Genomic DNA, 24648 nt, shown 5'->3' with positions numbered 1-24648 from the left:
AAGAAAATAATGCAGCCACCACATCTAAGGATTGGTAAGTTTAAATATACTATTATATTTTATTCTTGTGTTTGGATACATTTTAAGCCATTTATTGCATACCACTATACAAATATACCAATTTATAACTTGAATTTACATTTATAAACAACAACAAAAAAAGACAAAAATCGCATCCAGAAAGAATTAAAAAAAAAAATCAAAAATTCCGAAAAAAAATACAGAAACACAAAAGCAGCATATAAAGAAAAACTAACCCCGTAAAAAGTTAAAAATTTCAGCAGGGTGCTGCTATTACACAAAAAGCATTATTATTATTATATCCATCAATCTTCACATCCTGGGTTACAATTACATGGAAGAATCCTGCACTCAGAAAATCATTTGTCTGGAAGATTCCAGATATTGTGCAATTTAGATGTCTAAAGGTCTAAATGAACACCAGTCCTCCTCTATCTGTTGATTTGATTTGACGCATTCTGTCACTGCATCTGTTATCATTCTCAAATCCCGGCATGTAGTATGTTTCCTTCAAATATTCAATAAATAACAAACTCTGGAAAGTAAACTTATAATCACTTATAAAGAGTGATTGCTCTTTTTATGTTACATGTTCCAAGTCACTGTGAGGTTAATTTACTAAAACTGGAGAGTGTATAATCTAGTGCAGCTCTACATAAAAAACAATCAGCTTTCAGGGGGTTTTTTTTGGCCAAAGCTTAAAGAGGAAGTAAACCCTCGTAAAAAAAACAAACAAAAAAAAAAACAATAACCCTGCAAGACAACGGCATAATGAGCTAGTATGCATTGCATACTAGCCCATTATGTATTACTTACCTCAGATCGAATCCCCCGCAGTGGTCCAGTGGTCCACGTCTCCCCCTTTGGCCGCCGACATGTCGTCCTGGAGTTACTTCCGGCGCTGTGATTGGCTGGAGCCGCAATGACCTCACTCCCGCAAATGCGCGCGGGAGCCGCCGGTAACGCCACGCAGACTGAAGCAACGGTACATAGGTGCCATTGCTTCAGTTTGCCACAGTGCGCATGTGCCAATGATAAGCATAAAATTGTAAAAAAGGGTTTACAACCACTTTAAGGCCCCTTTCACACTGGGCGGATACGTTTGACGGACTCCGCTTACTCAGTGGGGATCAATCCGCTGATCCCCGCTGAGCAGGCGGATGACAGGTCTGTCTCCACTCACTGTGCTGAGATTAGCCTTTCAGAGTCCCGCTCTCCTCTATGGGGAGATCAGATGAAAACAAACTGCCTGTCTGTTTTCATCCGATGCCTTTATTTGCCTTTATACATTCAATTAGCAATATACTGTATACTGTATTTGTCACAAATCACAGGAAATCACATTTTAATGCCTGCTGTAACCAAATGGAGTTGAGCTGTCAAACTTGTCCATCGTATGTGTTTGAGTATAATTCAATACCTTTTACCATGTGTATCCTTATCTTCATTAACATTCCACATGATGAACTGTAATGCCGCGCACACATGGTCGGACTTTTCGACCGGACTGGTCCGACAGACTTTCCAGCGTACTTTCGACGGACTTTTGACGGACTTCCGATGGACTTTCTAACGAACGAACTTGCCTACACACGATCACACCAAAGTCCGATGGATTCGTACGTGATGACGTACACCGGACTAAAATAAGGAAGTTGATAGCCAGTAGCCAATAGCTGCCCTAGCGTCAGTTTTTGTCCGTCGGACTAGCATACAGACGAGCGGATTTCTGGGTCCGGCGGAGTTACGATGTAAAGATTTGAAGCAAGGTCCAAATCTAAAGTCCGTCAGATTTGCGATGGTAAAAGTCAGCTGAAGGTCCGGTGAAGCCCACACACGATCGGATTGTGCTGCCGGATTTGGTCCGTCGGCGTCCATCAGACCAGTCCGGTCGAAAGGTCCAACCTCGTGTACGTGGCATTATACTTCACTATCATCATAAAGACACTGAGAAGGTATTTCTTCTGATATATAGTTCTTATAAACTGGTGTGTTGCAAGTGTGGAAAACCAAACACTGTAGCTCACTTTTGAAGCGCAGGCAAAAGATGTAAATTCAATTATAAATATATTCAGCAATGAATGCCCTAAAGGAAGATTTTAGTTTCCCTCCAATTTTAGGGGATCTTACCACCCTCAGACAGAAGGATCCCATAAATGTCTTGTGCATGGCATAGATGAAGCTGTGAATAAAACATGCGTGCCTTGACTTGCTTCACCACAAGGCACCTTCCCCACGTGGAGGGCATGTGGCCTAGTGGATTCACGAAAGGGGCTCATGCTCTGCTCACTGCGCCTTCCTTTTGCTGACTAGTCAAGTTGCATGCCCAGAAAAATTTCTGGATTTTGGGGGGAATCTATGCTTTGTTTTTGTTTTATACATGGAATACCCCCTTAAATCAATACCAGATGCTTATCTAGAAAATGTCTCAAGCACCTTAGCAATCAATCATATCAATGATGCCCACACCGCATCCTTAATTACTACAATCACAAAATACTAAAGCCCTTGGGCTTTTGAGGCACCAGGTATTAGGTAGTGACAGCAAAATATCAACATATATCATTTTTTTTTTTTACATAATAAAAAAAAATGATACATAAAACACATTAAAAAAGGGGAAGAGATTCTTAAAGCGGAGTTCTACCCGTTTTTTAGCTTATTAAAAGTCAGCAGCTACAAAAAGCATAGCTGCTGACTTTTAATTAAACCGACACTTACCTGTCCCACGATGCGGCCGCCCAGAGCTTCGCTCCTCTCCCCCTCCTCTCCTCGGCGCCTCCATTATATATATATTTTTCGAGATTCCAGTCCTATTATATTTTTCTTCCATCTCCTCTGAATGCATTACATTTTACGGCACATTTTTAATTTTTATTTTAATTCATTTTATTCATCTGTATAGTTTTACCAGATAATAGTTGTTTTGTAATATGGTGAACGGAGGTGCATTGACATACACACTATTGATTCAGACCACTAGGGGGCATGGGTGGTTCTCACCATGATACTTACCATATATCCACCTTATTGAATAATTAACACCTATCAACTATGATGGACTCTATGTGGTAGATTAGGCAACACACCATTTAAAATAACCCCCTATTTAGTTCCACGGTATGCGGCTAAATTGGAAATGGCTGCGCTATCACCTCCACTTACTATAAAAGATGTGAGATGTACCAAGATGGCACCGCCTCAGACGACGTCCTATGACGAAAAATGCATAAGGCGGAGCTTAGTACGCATTCACGTCACTTCCGGGACTTCCGGTTTCTGTGTTATGGTCTGTGGAACGCACGCCGTCCAAACCTCAGGATTTGTTCCTATTTGAATGCTTGAATGGGCGATTGGAGCCCCTATTTTTTAACATGATACGTTTTTTAAAAATACATTTCATTAATAAAATTTACACTATGAGTGCTCGTTTTTTACACTCAATTGCATGTGGATACCCCATTATTTAACTGACGCCACAGAGGAGGCAGTCATATTGGTCACTGGGACATCAGGACTAGAGGCAGACCTGATTACATGCTTTTCATCCCTGTAGGGGTACAGAGATCTGGTGAGTGCATAATCAAGAGGGGAGCACGAAAAAGTCACTTCACTATCTTGCATGGAAGCTGTGATAAAGTGTCTCTTTGATATCCTGCACAAGTCACTTTGGGAATTTTCATTATGGACATTATTTGTTAATAGCTCTTTAAGAGCCTGTTGCAGATTTGGATTATTTTATATGTGTTGATTAATTCATTATTGATACACAATTTTGCACTGATTTTTGCTTGTTCACATTTGACGGGTTTATATATAAGTACCGTACCTAGCTATTTATTTTTATATTTCTGTTTATGGACACTATACACTAGAGGCGGTATTTATTCACCCATATGAGGTTTTTATATAGCCTCTATATTTTTTTTTTTTTTTTTTTATTTTCACATTATTCTCAAGTTTACTACCACTTGTAGGCTGGGCATAGGAGTCCTGGGATACACACATATGCCATTGCCACCTGCACTTATCACTATACCAATAGTTGGATAGGGATTTTTTTATGTTAGCTGGAAGGCAGCGCCACTTTCCTCTTTTTATTTAACTTTGGTTTAGGTGTACCCAAAACAAATATCCAACCTTCCGCAAGCTTATTACAATCATGACTCAACTGCTCTGTCCAAAAATGGACCATGTACAGTACTATAAATAAATTCTATACAGAGAGGGAAGAAACAAGGGTCACCGATGAGATCCTTAATTGCTAACACACAGGTAGCCACCAACATCATAGCAACCAAAGAGTGAGAAGTCCTTCACTTAGTGGTAGTAGTTATAAGGCAATTAAAAGAATGACTTCTGACTGCAACAGCCATAAGTTTTTGTGGGCGGGCAAACTGGCTATTTAGTTTACCAGTTCTGTGGTAAACTAAAAGAAAATCACAAAAACTACTTCAAAATTGCAAACTATTATCTCCCTTCAATTATATATGAGTCTGTTTTTTAACATGCACATACATTTGTTTTTATCTTTTCTTTAAACGTCTAATTCATTAGATCCATGTAAAAATACATTGAGCAAAATTATAAGCGCAACACTTTTGTGTTTGCCCCTATTTATCATGAGCTGAATTTACACAAAAGGCCTATCTCTGAAATATTGTTCACAAATCTGTCTAAATCTGTGTTCGTGAGCAATTTTCCTTTGCCAAGATAATCCATCCACCTCACAGGTGTGACATATCAAGATGCTGATTAGACAGCATGATTATTGCACAGGTGTGCCTTAGGCTGGTTAGAATACAAGGGCAGCACAGTGGTGTAGTGGTTAGCACTCTCATCTAGTAGCAATAGGGTCGCTGGTTCAAATCCCGACCACAACACTACCAGACCATCTCGCCAAGCACCAAAGCCAAGAGTCTCGGAGTCATCTTTGACTCAGAAATGTCAATGGATGCACAAATAGGATCAGTAGTCAGCGGATCTCACCATCTCCTCCGTCTGCTACGTAGACTCATCCCATTCGTGCCAGAAGAGGACAAAGCAGCAGTAGCTGGAACAATCATCAATTCCAGACTCGACTACGCAAACTCCCTCTACATAGGACTACCACAATATCAGCTTGCGCGCTTACAACTCATCCAAAACACGGCAGCAAGACTGTTAACAGGAAAAAAACCCTGGGAATCCATCTCCCCTTCCCTGAGGAGCCTACATTGGCTAACCGTAAAGAATCGGATCACCTTCAAGACCCTCTGCCTCACCCACAAATGCATATACAGAAATGCTCCTCAATACCTATGTGAGAAAATAAAATGCTACACAACGAATCGCAGTCTTCGATCTTCTAACCATAACCTCCTCCTTATTCCAAAAACCCACTACAAAACAAAGGGAGAATGAAGATTCGCAGTCCAAGGACCATGGCTATGGAACGCTCTACCTACTCACATTCGCATGGAAGAAAACCATCAGGCCTTCAGAAAGAAACTCAAGACCTACCTCTTCTGAGAAGCTTGACAACACAGGACGGATCCAGCGCCTTGAGGCGAATCAGTTCGCAACTGCAGCGCTATACAAATCATTCATTCATTCAGCCTGGAGTTTGCATGTTCTCCCTGTGCCTGCGTGGGTTTCCTCTGGGTACTCTGGTTTCCTCCCACACTCCAAAGACATAGGTTGGTAGGTTAATAAAATCCTGTCTCTAAATTGGCCCTAGTATGTGTTTGTAAGTGTGTTGGGACCCTTCGGGGTAAAGGACTGCGCTATATCAAGATGCAACTCAACTTGCTCTAAAATGTGCAGTTTTATCACACAGCACAATGCCATAGATGTTTCAACTGGCATGCTGACTGCAGCAATGTCCACCAGAGCTGTTGCCCTCAAATTGAATGTTCATTTCTCTACTATAGGCTGTCTCCAAAGGTGTTTCACAACCCCAGACCACGTGTAATCACACCAGCCCAGGACCTCCACATCCAGCATCTTCACCTCCAAGATTGTCTGAGACCAGCCACCAGGACAGCTGCTGCAAGAATCGGTTTGCATAACCAAAGAATTTCTGCACAAACTGTCAGAAACCATCTCAGGGAAGTTCATCTGCATGCTCAACATCCTCATCAGGGTCTCGACCTGACTGCAGTTCATTGTCCTAACCAACTTGAGTGTGCAAATGCTCACATTCGATGGCGTCTGGCATTTTGGAGAGGTGTTCTCTGCAAGGATGAATCCTGGTTTTCACTGTACAGGACAGATGGCAGATAGTGTGTATGGCATCAAGTGGGTGAGCGGTTTGCTGATGTCAATGTTGTGGATCGAGTGGCCCATGTTGGTGGTGGGGTTATCGTATGGGCAGGCATATGCTATGCACAACAAACACAGGTGCATTTTATTGATGGCATTTTGAATTCACAGAGATACTGTGACGAGATCCTGAGGCCCATTGTTGTGCCATTTATCCATGACCATCACCTCATGTTGCAGCATGATAATGCACGGCCCCATGTTGCAAGGATCTGTACACAATTCCTGAAAACATCACAATTCTTGCATAGCCAGCATACTCACCAGACATGTCACCCATTGAGCATGTTTGGGATGCTTTGGATCAGTGTATACGACAGCGTGTTCCAGTTCCTGCCAATATCCAGCAACTTCGCACAGCCGTTGAAGAGGAATGGACCAACATTCCACAGGCCACAATCAACAACTTGGTCAACTTTAGGCGAAGGAGATGTGCTGCACTGCATGAGACAAATGGTGGTTACACCAGATACTGACTGTTTTTTGGACCCTCTCAGACCCCCCAATACAGTAAAACTGCACATTTTAGAGTGGCCTTTTATTGTGGCCAGCCTAAGGCTCACCTCTGCAATAATCATGCTGTCTAATTAACATCTTGATATGCCACACCTGACAGATTTAGACAGATTTGTGAACAATATTTGAGAGAAAGGGATTGAGTTGAGAGAGACCGTGTTGGTGTGCAATAAAGCTGCCGTCATCCTAAAAGATATTGAAAGAATTTATCTGCAACAAAGTGCATGTAAGGGACGCCCCTTTGGATTATAAAGGCAGGAAAAGAGTAAAGAGAGTAATAACCATAAAAGGCACCTACAGTGCCAACTTTATTAATATACAAAAGTTAGATAAAAATGTCTAAGCAGACAAGACAAACATATACAATCAATAATTGGTATCTAAACAAAAAATGGTATCAGAGACATGTAGAGCATGTATAGATAATAACACCCAATGCCAGCAACCCCAAACCATCCACCTGCATGGGGTAGGTCTGGTGGGGGTAGGTGGCTAGTGCATATTTCCCAACATGTTTCGGAGAAGACCGTAGTCACATTTGTATATTCCTTCTTCAGGGGAATTTATTTTACACACAGATGAGTAGAGGAAAATTATTTCTTGTCTATAATAAAGCTCATGTCATGAGGAGAAAGAAAAAACAGATGAAAATGTCAACGTGCTGGTTGTGGGGGTCCACAGGTGACAAAGGGAAGGCCAGTGATAACACGTAGGGTCGCATGGGCACCTTCACAAGGGACGCCAAATCCACCCTATAGCGAACAATGTCAGCATTAGGGAAAGGATATGCACATAAAGAGAGGCCAAGATAGTATATAATTTAAAAAAAAAAAAAATCCATAGGTATGTAGGGAACGGCCCTCTAATATGTCAATTTCATAAAAGGCACAGTTCTTACCTCAGTCAAAATGGTAAAGCAAAGGCATTTGCTGCTGACAGTCAGTGTCTGTCAAGTAATGATGATAAATCAAAAGCATGTGCTGCTGACAATCCGGTGTCTGCCACTGTGTTTGCATGAGACATCCGGATATAGGCAGAGGAAGTAACCTATACGTTACTGATCAAGGGTACTCAACTCAGAACAGCTGTGTAGAAATCAGCTGAGCTGTGTTGAGGATCAGCTGAGGCAGTAGGATCGAGGATGTGTGGAAAGTGGCCAATCAAGGGCAAGCCGAGAGGCAGTCCCGGCCGCCGCGTCATCACGCATAGCGGGCAGGGACACACCTCAGGGGGCGTACCTCAGGCACAGGGGCGCGCGGCGTAGCCACGCCAGGGCCTGGCGCGATGATGTCACGCGTCAGCGTGCCATCGGCGGGAAGGCCTCGCCGTCGTCAAGGAGACGGCGGCGTAGACGTATAGGCGCTCCAACCCTCGCAGCCAAGTCCAGGACGGAAAGGGAAAACCATTTCCGTCCTCGGCTGCGACAGGGGGAGCTCGCCCGCCGGGTGTCAGTGCAAAGGCAGCACCGCGGGGACCACAGGCGCCCAATCCTGCCACCTGGTGGATAGATGGAAAGAGAGAAAACCAGCCAGTTGACAGAAAAAGAGGCAATAACAATAAATCATGAAAAAACATACATGGGTGATACAGTAAAATAAATAAACATTCTTGGCATAGCAAAAAAAATTAAAGATATGTGAAGTAAATAATGAATGATAGGTAATGGGAATGAACAATATAAAGAAAAAGAGAAAACAGGGAGAGAAAAACTCCATAGCAATATAAGGCAAGAGGACACTGATGGTGTGACAACGAGTGTAGCTCAACAACAAGAGAAGTTGCAACAATATTGTATATCAGAGTGTATTATTGTATATAGTTAAAAAGATGAAAAGAAAAAAGGGGGGGATCTAGAGCGAATTAATGGCCTACATATTGAGTTCACATACACCTGACAAAAAACCTGGGAGGAAGGGTCTGAAGTTGAAAGCCTCGTTCAATCCTGGTGGTGAAGTAGCTCGTAACCTGTGAATCCACTTGAGTTCACATTGAAGGAGGCTTTTGTTGAAATCACCACCTCGTGAACTAAAGTGGATGCGGTCCAGTCCTAGAAAATAAATTTTGGGAATCAGAGTGGGATGTACTAGGGCCAAATGTCGGCTAATAGTCACGTCAGGATCACGTTTTAAGATAGTTGAGACATGTTGGTATATTCTCTTCCAGAAGGGGTTGATGGTCTTTCCAATATAGTAGCCTCCACACTCACATGAGAGTAAATAGACAACCCCTGAGGTCTTACAGTTAATGAAATGTCTTGGGTGAAATAGCTGTCCATTGGGTAGGTGAATGTCCCTACACCTGTCCATGTACTGGCAGTAGGGACATCCACCACACGAAAAAGTGCCCAGGGTTTTACAGGTGTCACCCCTGCGCGACCGGTACTCACTTTAGACTAATCGGTCGCCAACAGACGGAGCCCTCCTATAAGTTACAGCTGGTGTATCTGGAACAAAAGGGGATAAAAGTGGGTCCATTTTTAATAAGTGCCAATATCTTTTTAGAATTTGTTTTAACCTTCGATGTTGCGTGGTGTATGTGGTAATGATTCTAATAGTATTGTCTTTGGGGGGCCGTGTTGGTATATCCATTAAATTATGTAGTGACGAGGCTAGTGTTCTTTTGTAGGCTTTTTTGAGGGAAGATCGAGAATAGCCTCTTTCGAGTAGTCTAGTTCTTAGTTTATCATCCTCCACTTTGAATGTGGAGTCGTCTGAACAATTTCTACGTGTCCTGAGATACTGTGTGTAGGGTATAGAGGACAACAGGGGTTTAGGATGGAAACTGGTTGCATGTAGCAAAGAGTTTCTCGCCGTGGGCTTCCGGTACAGCTGGCTAGAAAGACTGCCGTCAAGTTGTTTTTTGACTAGCACATCCAAGAAGGTGATCTCGGTCTCACTGTATACCATAGTAAAAGCCAGATTGAATTCATTGCGGTTGATTGCAGCCAGGAATTCATGCAGAAGTCTGTCTGGACCCTCCCATATAAGAAAAATGTCGTCTATATACCTGCGCCACGTTGAGATGTGGCACGTGTAGGTAGACAACGAGTCATTGGTGATCAGAGAGTGTTCCCACTCCCCCAGGTACAGATTGGCGTACGATGGGGCACAGCAAGTCCCATCGCAACACCCTATACCTGGAGGTAGTGGGAACCGTCAAAACAAAACACATTGTGAGACAAAATAAACTCAAGAGAGTTCAAAATGAACTCATCATATTCGGGTTTGGAATCACTGAATTGAGAGAGTGCGCGACGCACCATTGCGAGGCCTAAATTATGTGGTATGCTACAATATAGGGACTCCACGTCAATGCTGACTAAGAGGGTACCCTCAGGGATATATATATCTCGTAGGGCTTGTAGAAAGTGTATGGTGTCACGTATGTATGAAGTTTGGCATTCAACAAGAGGTTTCAGATGGTTGTCGACCACCTGACTGAGATTTTCTGTGAGATTGCCACGTCCGGAAATGATTGGTCTGCCTGGTGGTTTGTCTAGTTTTTTATGCAATTTTGGCAGTGCATAGAAGGTGGCTTCTTTCGGGTGGTCGGTTCTGACAAATTCCCAAATGTCTTTGGTTATAACATTATAGTGATATGCTGTATCCACGAGATTGTAGAACTCGTGTGTAAATTTATCTAGGGAGGACCGTCCAATGGGGCGGTACCATTCCCTGTTTTTGAGTAGGTTCTGACACATTTCAATGTATTGAGTATTGTCCATGACCACGACATTGCCACCCTTATCAGAAGGTTTGATGACAATGTCATGGTCATGGGCCAAAGTATCAAGCGCCTCGCGTTCATCGCGATTAAGGTTACTCTTAGATTTATGAAAGAGTTTCATATTGTCAATATCAGCCGTAACAAGCTTCAAAAAAGCAGAGGTGTTTGGATTGGAGCTTGGAGATGGATAAAGTGTAGATTTCTTTTTTATTTTTCTTAGTGAATCAATAGTCGGTGCTGTAGTTGGTATGGTAGAGGCCCCCTCAGTTAATGATGGGGTTGCCGTTAGGGCGTGTGGGACATCCCACTAGTCCTGCTGCGTGCGAAGTGATCGCTGTTGGAGGGAGGGATTGGGTCTCTATGCAGCGACCGCCCAGGCAGTGCGGGGGAACCAGAAGGAGAACAGATGCAAACTTAATTTAAATATACAGTATGGTAAAGTGACAATGCTTTTATGGACTTTAAATCAGCCCTCAAATTTTCCACTCACCTACTCGCATTTTGCGAGTGGAAAATGAGGCCTGGCGAGCGTGGGCTGCCTGGGAGTGCAGGGGTCATGCATGGGTCTCCCAGCGATTGCCCAGAGAAAGAGAGAGGAGAGAGCCAGCTGGATCATCAGAGCGAGGAACATCGCTGTAGCAGCTTTCATTTCAATTGCCGAGTGTTTCCACTGCTCGCCATCACATACAGCCCCCCTCCTTGTCCGGGGACCTTGATAGACAGAACACCCGTCCAATCCCGGGACGTGTGATGTGTATCAAAGTCCCCAGGTCAGGAGGCGGGGCTGTGTGTGACGGCGAGCGGCAGGAACACACGGCAATTGAAATGAAAGCTATTATGATCCACTCTGATGATCCAGCCAGCAATCCTCTTCCTCTCCTCTCTTCCCCTGCCAAGGTAGGCTGCATTGATGGACACAGGCTACATTGGTGGACACAGGCTGCATTGATGGACACAGGCTACATTGGTGGACACAGGCTGCATTGTTGGACACAGACTGCATTGATGGACACAGGGGCAGAAATAATAATACCGGACCTTGGTTGGTTCTGATCCAAAACAACTGCATTGTTGGACACAGGCTGCATTGTTGGGCACAATCTGCACTGATGGACACCTTCTTGGACACAGGTAGGCTGCATTGTTGGACACAGGTAGGCTGCATTGATAGACACAGGTAGGCTGCATTGATATACACAGGTAGGCTGCATTGATGGACACAGGTAGGCTGCATTGATGGACACGGGTAGGCTGCATTGATGGACACAGGTAGGCTGCATTGATGGACACGGGTAGGCTGCACTGATGGACACGGGTAGGCTGCATTGATGGACAAAGGTAGGCTGCATCAATGGACACAGGTAGGCTGCATTGATGGACACAGGTAGGCTGCATTGATGGACACAGGTAGGCTGCATTGATGGGCACAGATAGGCTGCATTGTTGGGCAGAGGTGAAGCAGCATTGATGGACACGGGTAGGCTGCATTGTTGGGAAGAGGTGAAGCGGCATTGTTGGGCACAGGTAGGCTGCATTGTTGGGCACAGGTGAAGCGGCATTGATGGATACAGGTAGGCTGCATTGTTGGGCACAGGTAAGGCTTCACTGATGGGCACTGATAAAGTTGTTGTTAATATTTATTTTTATAACTTAATTCTGCATAAAACATTTAAGTGTCATTTCATGAGATAATTTAAAAATAATGCAAAACTGAAAACTTAAGTATGTTCACATTGGCCCTGACAGAAAAAACTGTTAACAGGCCTTTCTACAAGCACATTTGCTGCATTATTACTTCAAAGCACTTTAAGTGCCTCTAATAAAAATACATATACCGGTAATTAAAATGTGTGCGTAAACTCTGTTCCTATTAAATTAAACCTAATTGTTTGACACTGACTCTTTCAGTTTGCCATCTTCGCCCTAGGCACCGGATGACCTTGTCCCGGCATTGGCAGGGACTGAGGTGAATATACAATATACATGTAAAGCACTGCGTAAATTGACGGTGCTATATAAGTGCCTATAATAAATAGACGAATAAAAATATATCCAATGAGAATTTCAGTGGCAGATATATGAGAATTGTTTTTGCTTTATTTATGTTTCTGAAGATCTTTAGAAATGTACATTGCACAATATCTGGAACCTTCTGGACAAAAAAAATCATCTGTCATAGTTACTCAGGATGTGAAAAATTATGGATATAATAATACTGTAGCACCTATATAATAGCAGGGCCTTAATTACTTTTTTTTTACTTTTTATTAGGGTTATTTCGTTTTTTGAAATTTTAGTTTTTTATTTTCGTGAATATTTTTGTTGTTATGCAACATCATTTTATTTCTTTTTTTTCATTCATTTGAGTAATATATTGGTACCGTATATACTCGTGTATAAGTCGAGTTTTTCAGCACATTTTTTTGTGCTGAAAGTGCCCCCCTCGACTTATACTCGAGTCAAGCACTTTTCTGCAGCAAAATTTCATTTTCCGAGCCGACTTTGGGGTCCCGTATCTCAGGGAAACTTGGTGCTAGGAACACCAAATTTGGTGTGAAAACACAGTGGACCTGGTACCATAATATATCCAAAGCACTAAGTGGCCCGAGATAGGTTCGGAAAATGTCATTCTCTGCTGCAGAAAAGTGCTTGACATTTTCTGAACCGATTTTTGGGGCCCTGTATCTCGGGGCCACTTGGTGCTAGAAATCCCAGCTTTGGATATTTTATGGTGCTAGTTCCACTGGGTTTGCACACCAAATTTGGGGTTCCTAGCACTAAGCGGCCCCAAGATACGGGTCCCCAAATTCGGTCAACTGTGTCCATCTGCAGCAATGTCATTTCGGGACATTTGGGTTCAGAGACCCCAAATTTTGGCTGCAGCTAGGGGGCATCTAGGAACACTTAACTATCGAGTTTGAAGTTCGGGGGACCTATGGCTGCAAATGGGCACAGTGAGGCATGCAAATGGGCACAGTGAAGCTGCAAATGGGCATTGTTGACCCTCTTTTCCACTTACAGTAGCTGTGCATTTCTCACCCTCGTCTTATACTCGGGTCAATATGTTTTTCCCATTTTTTTGTGGTAAATTAGGGCCTCGACTTATACTCGGAACGACTTATACTCGCGTATATACGGTATATTTGTATAGTTGTATGCAATATTGGGCCCTCTGATTCCCACTGTATTGAATTGTATTGTAATTGGACTGGCTGCCCTTATGTTGTTAATCGCTGCATAAACTGCTGATGCTGTATAAATCCTGTATAATAATAATAATGATTGTAATATATGTAAAGTCAGTGTGGCTTAATGCCTTCGCTATAATTGCTCTATATGCAAATTTTGCTGGGCAAAGTCAGCGCCATGTGGCAGTGCTGGGACAAGGTCATCTAGATTGCAGGGCAAACATGCCAAACTGCACCCCTCCTCAAGATGTATGAGCATAAATTCCCCCAGTACAAATCCGCCCGTGCTGAAATCCTCCCTCCCAGCACAAATCTTTGCTCCCATCCCCCAAATCTCCCCAACACAAATGTCCCAAAAAAGTCACCCCTCCTAGCACAAATCCTCTACCCTCAAATTTTCCCCCTGAGTACACATCATTTCTCCTCCACTCCAAATCCCTCCCTCCTGGCACAAATTTCCCCCCAAACAAAAATTTCCCCTCCTAGCACCATTCTCCTCCCTCCTTCACCATATCACCTCTGCTAACACAAACCTCCCAAATCCCCTCGTCTAGCACAAATCCTCTTCCCCCATCCCTCCTCCCAACACAAATCTATCTTTTTCAGCATCAAGAGGCAACGGAAATACCTTGTACTTCTGGGTATGCAGAAAAATGTATTTTACAGCAACTCCTTGTGACAGTTCTGGGTAAATCAGCATTGTCAAGTGAGGTTTCCATAGCCCTATGTAAGCTATGATAACAAGTAGCTTACGTAAAACCAGGGTCGTCTTTAATATTGATTGGACCCTGGGCAAACATTTTCTTGACCCCGCCCCATACTGTCATTTTTCTTTCTTTTGTAGTTTCTCCCCCACTCTTTCGACAAGATAAGTTCGCAATAGACTTCATGGTTGGAAGAGAATTGATAAGCACTTTATTAAGGGATAAGTTCACCTTTGGGAGCATGTTACATGTTCCACACGTATTTAGGTTGGAACATGTAAAATGTTGCCACTGCTCCACCCACCTGGCTGCGTCATCCATTCACAACTCTGTGGATGTTAGAACTACTAGTGCCAACAGCCTTCGCGGCTGTCAGCTTGTAGTTCTCAATGAACTACCAGGGTGCTGTTGAGAGCTCTAGGCAGTTCATTGATGCTTTCTGTCATCCAGTAACTGTCTGCTCGTACGAACTGACAGTCTGCAAGAGCCCTGCATTGCATCTGCGATCTGCTGATCGCGGGTGCAATGCTGTAAAGGCTCCTAATAAAAATATAATAAACGCACATTTTTTTTTTACCTGCAAAAAGACGTGCATTTATTTTATTTATTTATTTATTTTCTTTCACAATATTTTTATTAGATACAGACAAGCTCACAAAACAACGAACAGAAGCCAAGGCCAGTGGCAGAAAGTAATTTGAGAATGGTAACATATACGTAGGCCTCTCATATCATTTACACAGTAACTACAAATATTCAAAGCCTAGAAAGTACGCCAAACAAGCAATATTTCAAGTTCATCGTGTAACAAATATCATACGATACCTGTGATTGACCTATATTTGTAAGTAAAAAGTCCAGGGGCCCTCACAAGGACTTAAAGATAAAAAGGATATAAATGGTATATATGAAAATACATAAATAAAAATAAAAGGAAAAGGGAGGAGGGAGCTATGCAGGAAGGCTTCACACCCCCCCGGAGGCCAGAAAGCTATACCTCAATATAAGGGATGGAAAAAGTGGCCCCAAAAAAAAAGGCCAGAGAGCAATTAAAGACTCTGCACACTGGCAGCTGGTGGTAAAATAACTGTAAATAAACATAAGGAGCAAAAAGAGAAAGAAGGAAAAAGAGAGGAACAAGAGGGAGAGTGAGAGTAAGAAACCAAAGAAAAAGGAGTCATGAAGAAGAAAGTAGGCCCCACCCCCAGGGATCTAAGGCCAGTTCAGGCAGGTACACTAGAATTTCCTATAAGTCCAAGAAGCGAGAAGGCGGGCCCATCACTGGAAACTGGTCCAACCAGGGTTGCCAAGTCTTACGAAATTTGTCCCTAGTGTCCATGAGTATCACCGTAAGCTTCTCATTCATCAACGTACCATGCAGACGACATTTGGCCTACTCAAAAGAGAGGAGAGGGGTTTTTTACACCTTTGCTATGGTTTGTTTAGTAGCCATAAAAATATGTGTTGCCAAGACGTGTTCACGTTTCGATAATTCCAAGATAGGCTTATGTAGTAGAGTTTCCCACAGGTCCTTGTGTATATTAGAATGAAAGAGATTATTGACCAAAGCGTACACACAAATGCACAGCCTTTTAACCTCAGGGCATGTCCACCATATGTGTGTCATATCGCCTAGATCAGGGCAGCCTCTAAAACACAACGCTGGATACATAGGGAGGATATAATGCAATTCTCAATGGGTTGTAATATCATCTAGACATAACTTTGAACAAATTCTCTAGGGCTATGACATTGCGAGAAGAACAAAAAAGGGCCTCCCACATCTTGAGCCAATCCTCAGGAAATTGAAGGGCACCAAAATCAGACTCCCATTGTGCACAATAGGAGAGTGTTGAAGTGTTAGAGGCTCCCAGGAGTGAAGAGTAAAGTAACAAAACTAGGCCCTGAGTAGTCGGTTGGGTACGACATCTAGTTTCAAATGCGGTTGAAGGTCGGGATCTATCATAGTTTCTAACAAGGAAGTCTAGAAAATGGCGGATTTGGACATAGTGATATCTCGCTTGATCCGGAGTCTCATAAGTCTCCTGCAGCTGCTGAAATGTGTATACACCTCTAGTCGTGATAAAAGAACAGACCGTTGTCAGGCCTTTAGAACGCCACCACTGAAAGCTATGGGATCATCCAACCCTGGAGCAAACCATGGGCAGTTGAAAACCTCAAGAAGAGGTAAGTGAGGTGAAAGTAGTCCAGCGGAATAATTGACTGAGTTCCATATTGCAAGTGAATGAGACAAGATGGGATTTAAGGGCTTTGGACGAAATTGAGCTGGTAGCCATAAAAGGGATGATAACGGAACAATCTATATATATCCAAAGTGGGGCTGATGCTCCAACATAAAGCTGTATCAAGGGCGCAATTTGTGCAGCTTTATAATAGTGCACCAAATTTGGAACTCTCAAACCCCTGCACACTTCTGTTTGTATAAAACTGCTTGATTCAATCTTGGGCTTGTCAAACCACAGACAAGTTTAAGAATGCAACGTTGTAAAGAGTGCAAGACATGTGGGGGAATTGACACCGGTAGGACTCGAAAAGTGTACAGGAGTTTCGGGAGAAGAGTCAACTTGACCGTGTGAATGTGGCCCATTCAAGAAATCATAGACTTATCCCATGATTCCAGTAAGCTGGTGAGTGATCTGATAAGGGAGGGGTAGTATTTATTTATTTTCTAAATGGTGAACTTATCCTTTAAGTGATGATAAGTGTTGATAAGACATCTAAAGACGTATGTAACATATTTCATATCAATGAGACCAATAGAATGACTTGACTTCCTTATGGATGCAACATTTTTTACATTTTTTATTTCAAATAATAAACACATCATACTTACCTGCTCTGTGTAATGGTTTTGCACAGAGCATCCCCAATGCTCCTCTTCACGGGTCCCCCACTGGCGCTTCTGGCCTCTTTCCCTTGCTGAGTGCCTCCACAACAATGATTGGGGCAGCTGCCCCTCTTGCTCCGCATTAAAGAGAGCTCTGAATAAAACCTTTACTCCTGAGGACTGAACACAGTGGTGGGAGAGCAAAAGTAAGGTAAAAATAAAAATAAAAACATATTGCCTTTCCCTTAAAAAAATATACAGGCATTGCTGAGGAGAGGGCTATCTGTTGTGTGGGCAAAGCACAGATTCACTTTAAAATCACATGGCACTATTTGTGTGACCTGGATGCACATCTGGTAAGGTGTCCAGACTAAATCTACAGAATGAATCAGCATCATAGCCTTTTGCTCTCCATTTTTTAGGCTCTGTCATGTAATTTTTGGAGGAATTTGGGACAGATTGCATTTAAAACAGTCAGTCATAGAAATGTATTAAGAAAGAGAGTAATTTTATGGAACCTCTGGACATGGCAAACGGTTACCTTGGCCAGTTTATTTCTTTCTGCATCCACCCTGCTCACTCTTCGGGATGTCTTTGTTAAATCTGTAATATAAGAAGAAAGAGGTAACTATCAAGTTGGCCATAGAAGTCCCTTATCTTTTTACATACAGTAGCCCAGCATGCTCACATTCAACATGTGTATGTGAGCATGCACTTGGCAAACACTTCTAAATCTACTATGGATTTCATTAGGACAGTAGTATATTGGCCCATAGACTGTTCTTTTGAGACCCATTTGCTAATAGAGTCTAATGAGGCTGAACATATCTCTATATTACTTCGCCTTAAAGTTTGTTTTCCTAATAAATGATTTTATATTGTGTAGCCAAGTATTGAAATACAGACAAAGATCTTGCTCTGAAATAAATTTGTCTTTCTGCCCCTTCTGCTGAGTTGTTAAAGTGGACATAACCCCATTCTTATCATTTCTAAATTACTTCCATAGTGCTGATCTATAAGGATATACAGTATCTCACAAAAGTGAGTACACCCCTCACATTTTTGTAAATATTTTATTCTATCTTTTCATGTGACAACACTGCAGAAATGACACTTTGCTACAATGCAAAGTAGTGAGTGTACAGCTTGTATAACAGTGTAAATTTGCTGCCCCCTCAAAATAACTCAACACACAGCCATTAATGTCTAAACCGCTGGCAACAAAAGTGAGTACACCCCTATTTAAAACGTCCAAATTGGGCCCAATTAGCCATTTTTCCTTCCCGGTGTCATGTGACTCATTAGTGCTACAAGGTCTCAGGTGTGAATGGAGAGCAGCTGTGTTAAATTTGGTGTTATTGCTCTCACTCTTTCATACTGGTCACTGGAAGTTCAACATGGCACCTCATGGCAAAGATCTCTCTGTGGATCTGAAAAAAAGAATTGTTGCTCTACATAAAGATGGCCTAGGCTATAAGAAGATTGCCAAGACCCTGAAACTGAGCTGCAGCACGGTGACGAATAGGGATGAACCGAACACCCCCCAGTTCGGTTCGCATCAGAACCTGCGAACGGACCAAAAATTCACGCAAACTTTAGAACCCCATTGAAGTCTATGGGACTCGAACGTTCAAAATCAGAAGTGCTAATTTTAAAGGATAATTTGCATGGTATTGTCCTAAAAAGGGTTTGGGGACCCGGGTCCTACCCCAGGGGACATGTATCAATGCAAAAAAAAGTTTTAAAAAGGAAGTTTTTTCGGGAGCAGTGATTTTAATGATGCTTAAAGTGAAAAAAAAAAGTGAAATATTCCTTTAAATATCGTACCTGGGGGATGTCTATAGTATGCCTGTAAAGTGGCGCGTGTTTCCCATGCTTAGAATAGTCCCTGCACAAAATGATGGTGGTGCTGGTGCCACAACACTGCAACCCCTCACAGATACTCTAGTTGGAGTGCAGGAATGAGCCCTGCTGCAAAGTATTGCATCAAAAATTGTAATTACACACCCCTGTTAAACAGGGGCTGAAAAATTCGGGCCTTAGCCACTGTTGGCGGCGCCCAGAACCAAAAATGTTCTTACAAGCTATCAGCATGATCATTGAGGAGGAAGAGGATAGTCACTCAGCATAACAGGATAGTCACTCAGCATCAGCATAAGCAGTCTTGAAGGGATCTGATGTTTAAAAAAAAAAAAGATTCGGTTACATCAGCATCAGGTGCTTGGTAGCTGATGGTGATCCAAGACTGATTCATTTTTTGAAGGTCAGTCGATCGACCGAGTCGGTGGACAGGCGCACCCTGTGATCGGTTACAAAGCCTCCAGAAGCACTGAATGTGCGTTCCGAAAGAACGCTGGATGCAGGACAGGCCAGTAGCTCAATTGCATACTGTGCAAGCTCTGGTCAGTGATCCATCCTCAAGACCCAGTAACCCAGAGGATTTTCGGTGGGAAAGGTGTCCAAGTCAGATCTTGCCCCTAGGTATTCTTGCACCATGTAAAACAGACGCTGGCGATGGTTGCTGGAACCAATCATACTTTGGGGCTGCGGACTAAAAAATTGTCTGAACGCATCGGTCAGACGGCCACCTTCTCCAGCGCTCCTTCTTTGACTGACCGAAGCCCCAGCAACACGTTGTCCAGGAACAGCAGTTTGTAGCCTCCCAGTCTCTGGGAACGCGTTGCACAGACCTTTCTGCAAGGCCTCCCAAAGATGTTTCATCCTCTGCTCCCTCTGCGACGACAGGATAAGGTCCGCAACCTTACCCTTGTAACGTGGATCAAGGAGGGTTGTCAGCCAATAACGATCCCTCTCCTTGATACCACGAATACGAGGATCCTTCCGCAGGCTTTGCAGGATCAGGGAGGCCATGCAGCGTAGGTTTGCTGAGGCATTCGGTCCGGAGTTCTCTAGGTCACTAAGGACAACATGATCCGCAGCCACCTCCTCCCAGCCACGTACAAATTCATGGGTTTCTTGGGACTGTAAATGATCCCTTGAAGACTGCTGCTGATGCTGAGTGCCAGGCTCCACCTCCATGCTGACACAATCCTCCTCCTCCTCGTCCTCCTCCTGTGTGATCGGCGGGCACGCAGGAACACTGTCTGAATAAAAGGGGCCTTGAGAGGTAAGGAAGTCCTCCTCTTCCTGCCTCTGTTCGGCCTCAAGTGCCCTGTCCATTATTCCACGCAGCGTGTGCTCCAACAGGTGGACAAGGGAGACAGTGTCACTGATGCATGCACTGTCACTGCTCACCATCCTCATGGCCTCCACAAATGGTGACAGGACAGTGCATACATCCCTGATCATGGCCCACTGGTGTGGGGAAAAAAACAAGCTCCCCTGACCCTGTCCTGGTGCCATAGTCGCACAGGTACTCATTGATCGCCCTGCGTGTGCAGCCGCTGCAGCATGGCCAACGTTGTGTTCCACCTGGTGGGCATGTCACAGATTAGGTGGTTCTTGGGCAGGTTAAATTCCTTTTGGAGGTCAGCCAGCCGAGCACTGGCATTATATGACTGGCAGAAATGCACACAGACTTTCCTGGCCTGCCTCAGGACATCCTGTAAGCCCGGGTACCTGCCCAAGAACCACTGCACCACCAAGTTAAGGACGTGAGCCAAACAGGTCACATGGGTCAGTTGTCCCTGTTGGAGGGCAGAGAGGAGGTTGGTGCCATTGTCGCAAACTACCATTCCTGCCTGAAGCTGGCGTGGCGTCAACCACCTCTGAGCCTGCCCCTTCAGAGATAACAGAATCTCTGCCCCAGTGTGGCTCCTGTCCCCCAAGCACACCAGCTCAAGCACCACATGGCATCTTTTGGCCCCTTGAACACCTACGGAGAACCACTGGTTCCGAGGATAAAGCACAGGAAGAGGCCATGGAGGAAGAAGAAGAGGAGGGGGTGGAGGAGAGAGGTGTGTCAGAATCACCAGTAGTAGCATTTTGGAGGTGTGGTGGCGGAACAACCTCCAACACTACTGCAACTTGTCCTGCATCCTTCCCAGCTGCCAGCAGAGTCACCCAATGCGCCATGAAAGTTAGGTAACGTCCCTGTCCATGCCTGCTGGACCATGAGTCAGCGGTAATATGCACCTTACCACTGACCGCCCTGTCCAGCGAGGCCAAGACATTGCCTTCCACATGCTGGTAGAGAGCCGGAATCGCCTTCCATGAGAAAAAGTAGTGTTTGGGAACCTGCCACTAAGGAACCGCACATTCCACAAACTCACGGAAGGGGACAGAGTCTACCTACTGAAAAGGCTGCAGTTGAAGTCCTAGCAATTTAGCCAAGCTAGCATTCAACCATTGGGCATGTGGATGGCTGGGAGTGAACTTCTTTTGGCAGTGCAGCAGCTGGGGCAGGGAAATTTGCCTGGTACAATCTGACGTTGGTGTACCGATAGAAGATTGCCCGCAAGTACTTGGCTGTGACACACCTAATTCTACACCTTCATTCCTCTCAGTGCAGGTCTCAGAGAGGACTGAAGGTATAGTGGGGTTGGAGATCCCAGCTGATGAGGAGCAAGGAGAGGTCCTCTTTGTTCTTTGGTGTGGGTCTTTTAGGTACAATTGCCAACGAACTGCATGGCAGGTCAACATATGTCTGGTCAAGCATGTGGTGCCCAAGCGGGTGATGTTTTGGCCATGCGAGATACACTTGAGACATATGTTGCAAATAGCAGCGGTGGGATCTGATGCACTCGTCTCAAAAAAGGGCCACACCAAAGAACTTTTGGAATAACGCGCAGACATGCGGAGCTCTGCGGTGTGATGCTGCCCTTAAGCTGGCCCCTAGAGAGCATCCTGCCTCGTTGGAGATGTGCCTCCTCCTCCTCCTCTCTCCTATCAGGCACCCATGTGGAGTCAGTGACCTCATCATCCCCTCCCTCCTCATCACTGGAGCAAAGCTGGCAGTGTGCTGCAGCTGGGGGAACATGACTGCCAGATTGCTGTCCTTCTTGGGCACCCCCTCTGTCTGGGCTCACGGTACTGCCTTCCTCTAGCTGAGTACCATCATCGGAGCCTTCAAAGTGCTGGGCATCCTCCTGGAGCATGTACCCAACACTGTGGTCAAACAGTTTGGGGGACTCTTCAGGAGGACATGGTGGGGCTAGGGAAGGAGTGACTGATGCCATTGAGCCGAGGGAAGAGGCCGCGTTGGCAGCTGCTTTGCCAGACAACGTACCCTGAGCCTGGGTGAGGGAGGATGAGGAGGACGAGGACAGCTTGGTCATCCACTCTACCAAGTCTTCCGCATGTTGCGGCTCAACACGGCCGCTGCCGAAAAAAAGGACAAGCGTGTACCACGGCCACGTGCTGATGAGGATGCACCTTGTCCACGACCAGCACTATTGCCTCTAGACACAGAGCCTGCTTGTCCTCTTTTATTGACTTGTGACTGTCTGCCTCTCCTTGTTGGCCTTCCAGACATACTAATGGCCTGCACTGCAGTGAGATGTAGCTGCACAAAACTGGGATGTATATATATACTGATTATACAGCAGCTAGCAGAATGCCTGCCTGTGGTATTAATAGGATCAGAAGAAGCACACTGGCACTTGTCTTCAGGTAGCTATAGGTGCAACTGTGCAGGGTACACAGTACACTAACTGTAAATACTTCAAGAGCCTGCCTGTGCTATTAATAGGATCAGAAGAAGAACAAAAGCACTTGTCTTCAGGTAGCTATACTGTAGGTGCAAATGTGCAGGGTACACAATACACTAGCTGTAAATACTGTAAAAACACCTGCCTGCCTGTCAGTATATTGAGAAGAGAATAACAGGTACGGATCTAGCTAAACTGAATACAGTGTATATATATATATATATATATATATATATATATATATATATATATATATATATATATATATACATACAACACCTGGGATGCATATATATACACACAATACACTGTAAGTGCAGCTAACTGACTCGACCTGCCTACTCTATCTAACTTAAATCAAATGACACTGTCTCTCTGTCTATCTCTCTCCGCCGCCACAACACACTACACAAGGCCGCCACGCAGGTGGCCTTATATAGTGTGAGGCATGTACTAAACCCCCTGAGCCATAATTGGACAAAGCCACCCTGGCTCTCTGTACACACGGCACTGTGATTGGCCAAGCATGCAGGTTATAGTGTATGCTTGGCCAATCATCAGCCAGAAATGCACTGCGATGCCGCAGTGAATTATGGGCCGTGACACGCCACTTGAATTTGGCGCGAACGGCCCATATTGTTCGCAATTCGACGAACGGTCAAACAGGCAATGTTCGAGTTGAACATGGGTTCGACTCGAACTCGAAGCTCATCCCTAGTGGCGCAGACCATACAGCAGTTTAACAGGACAGGTTCCACTCAGAACAGGCCTCGCCATGGTTGACCAAAGGTGTTGAGTGCATGTGCTCAGTGTCATATCCTGTCTTTGGGAAACAGAGGTATGAGTGCTGCCAGCATTGCTGCAGAGGTTGAAGGGGTGGGGGGTCAGCCTGTCAGTGCTCAGACCATACGTCGCACACTGCATCAAATTGTTCTACATGGCTGTCGTGCCAGAAGGAAGCCTCTTCTAAAGATGATGCACAAGAAAGCCCGCAAACAGTTTGCTGATGACAAGCAGACTAAGGACATGGATTAAAGGAGCCATGTCCTGTGGTCTGATGAGACCAAGATAAATGTATTTGGTTCAGATAGTGTCAAGCGTGTGTGGTGGGAACCAGGTGAGGAGTACAAAGACAAGTGTGTCTTGCCTACAGTCAAGCATGGTGGTGGGAGTTTCATGGTCTGGGGCTGCATGTTTGCTGTCGGCACTGGGGAGCTACAGTTCATTGAGGGAACCATAAATGCCAACATGTATCTTGAAGCAGAGCATGATCCCCTCCCTTTGGAGACTGGGCCGCAGGGCAGTATTCCAGCATGATAACGACCCCAAACACACCTCCAAGACGACCACTGCCTTGCTAAAGAAGCTGAGGGTAAAGGTGATGGACTGGCCAAGCATGTCTCCAGACCTAAACCCTATTGAGCATCTGTGGGGCATCCTCAAACGTAAGATCTCTTACATCCACCAGCTCTGTGATGTCGTCATGGAGGAGTGGAAGAGGACTCCAGTGGCAACCTGCCACTGAAGCTCTGGTGAACTCCATGCCCAAGAGGGTTAAGGCAGTGCAGGAAAATAATGGTGGCCACACAAAACATTGACACTTTGGGCCCAATTTGGACATTTTCATTTAGGGGTGTACTCACTTTTGTTGCCAGCGGTTTAGACATTAATGGCTGTGTGTTGAGTTATTTTGAGGGGACAGCAAATTTACACTGTTATACCAGCTGTACACT

At 44.4% G+C, this 24648-nt stretch overlaps 1 protein-coding gene across 2 annotated transcripts in view; it reads right to left on the bottom strand.

The window, feature by feature from the left end:
• The window catches only part of ASIP (agouti signaling protein), a 129960-nt gene that overhangs the window by 3858 nt on the left and 101454 nt on the right, over nt 1–24648 (bottom strand). For both annotated transcript variants that reach the window (XM_073606362.1, XM_073606363.1), the window contains one exon: nt 17848–17909. In XM_073606362.1, coding sequence (XP_073462463.1) covers nt 17848–17909 — 62 coding nt within the window. The remainder of the gene's footprint in view (nt 1–17847; nt 17910–24648) is intronic.

This window comes from Aquarana catesbeiana, linkage group LG12 (assembly GCF_042186555.1).
Source record: "Aquarana catesbeiana isolate 2022-GZ linkage group LG12, ASM4218655v1, whole genome shotgun sequence".
NCBI classification, from domain to species: Eukaryota; Metazoa; Chordata; class Amphibia; order Anura; family Ranidae; genus Aquarana; species Aquarana catesbeiana.
This window is presented reverse-complemented; position numbering and strand designations above follow the sequence as displayed.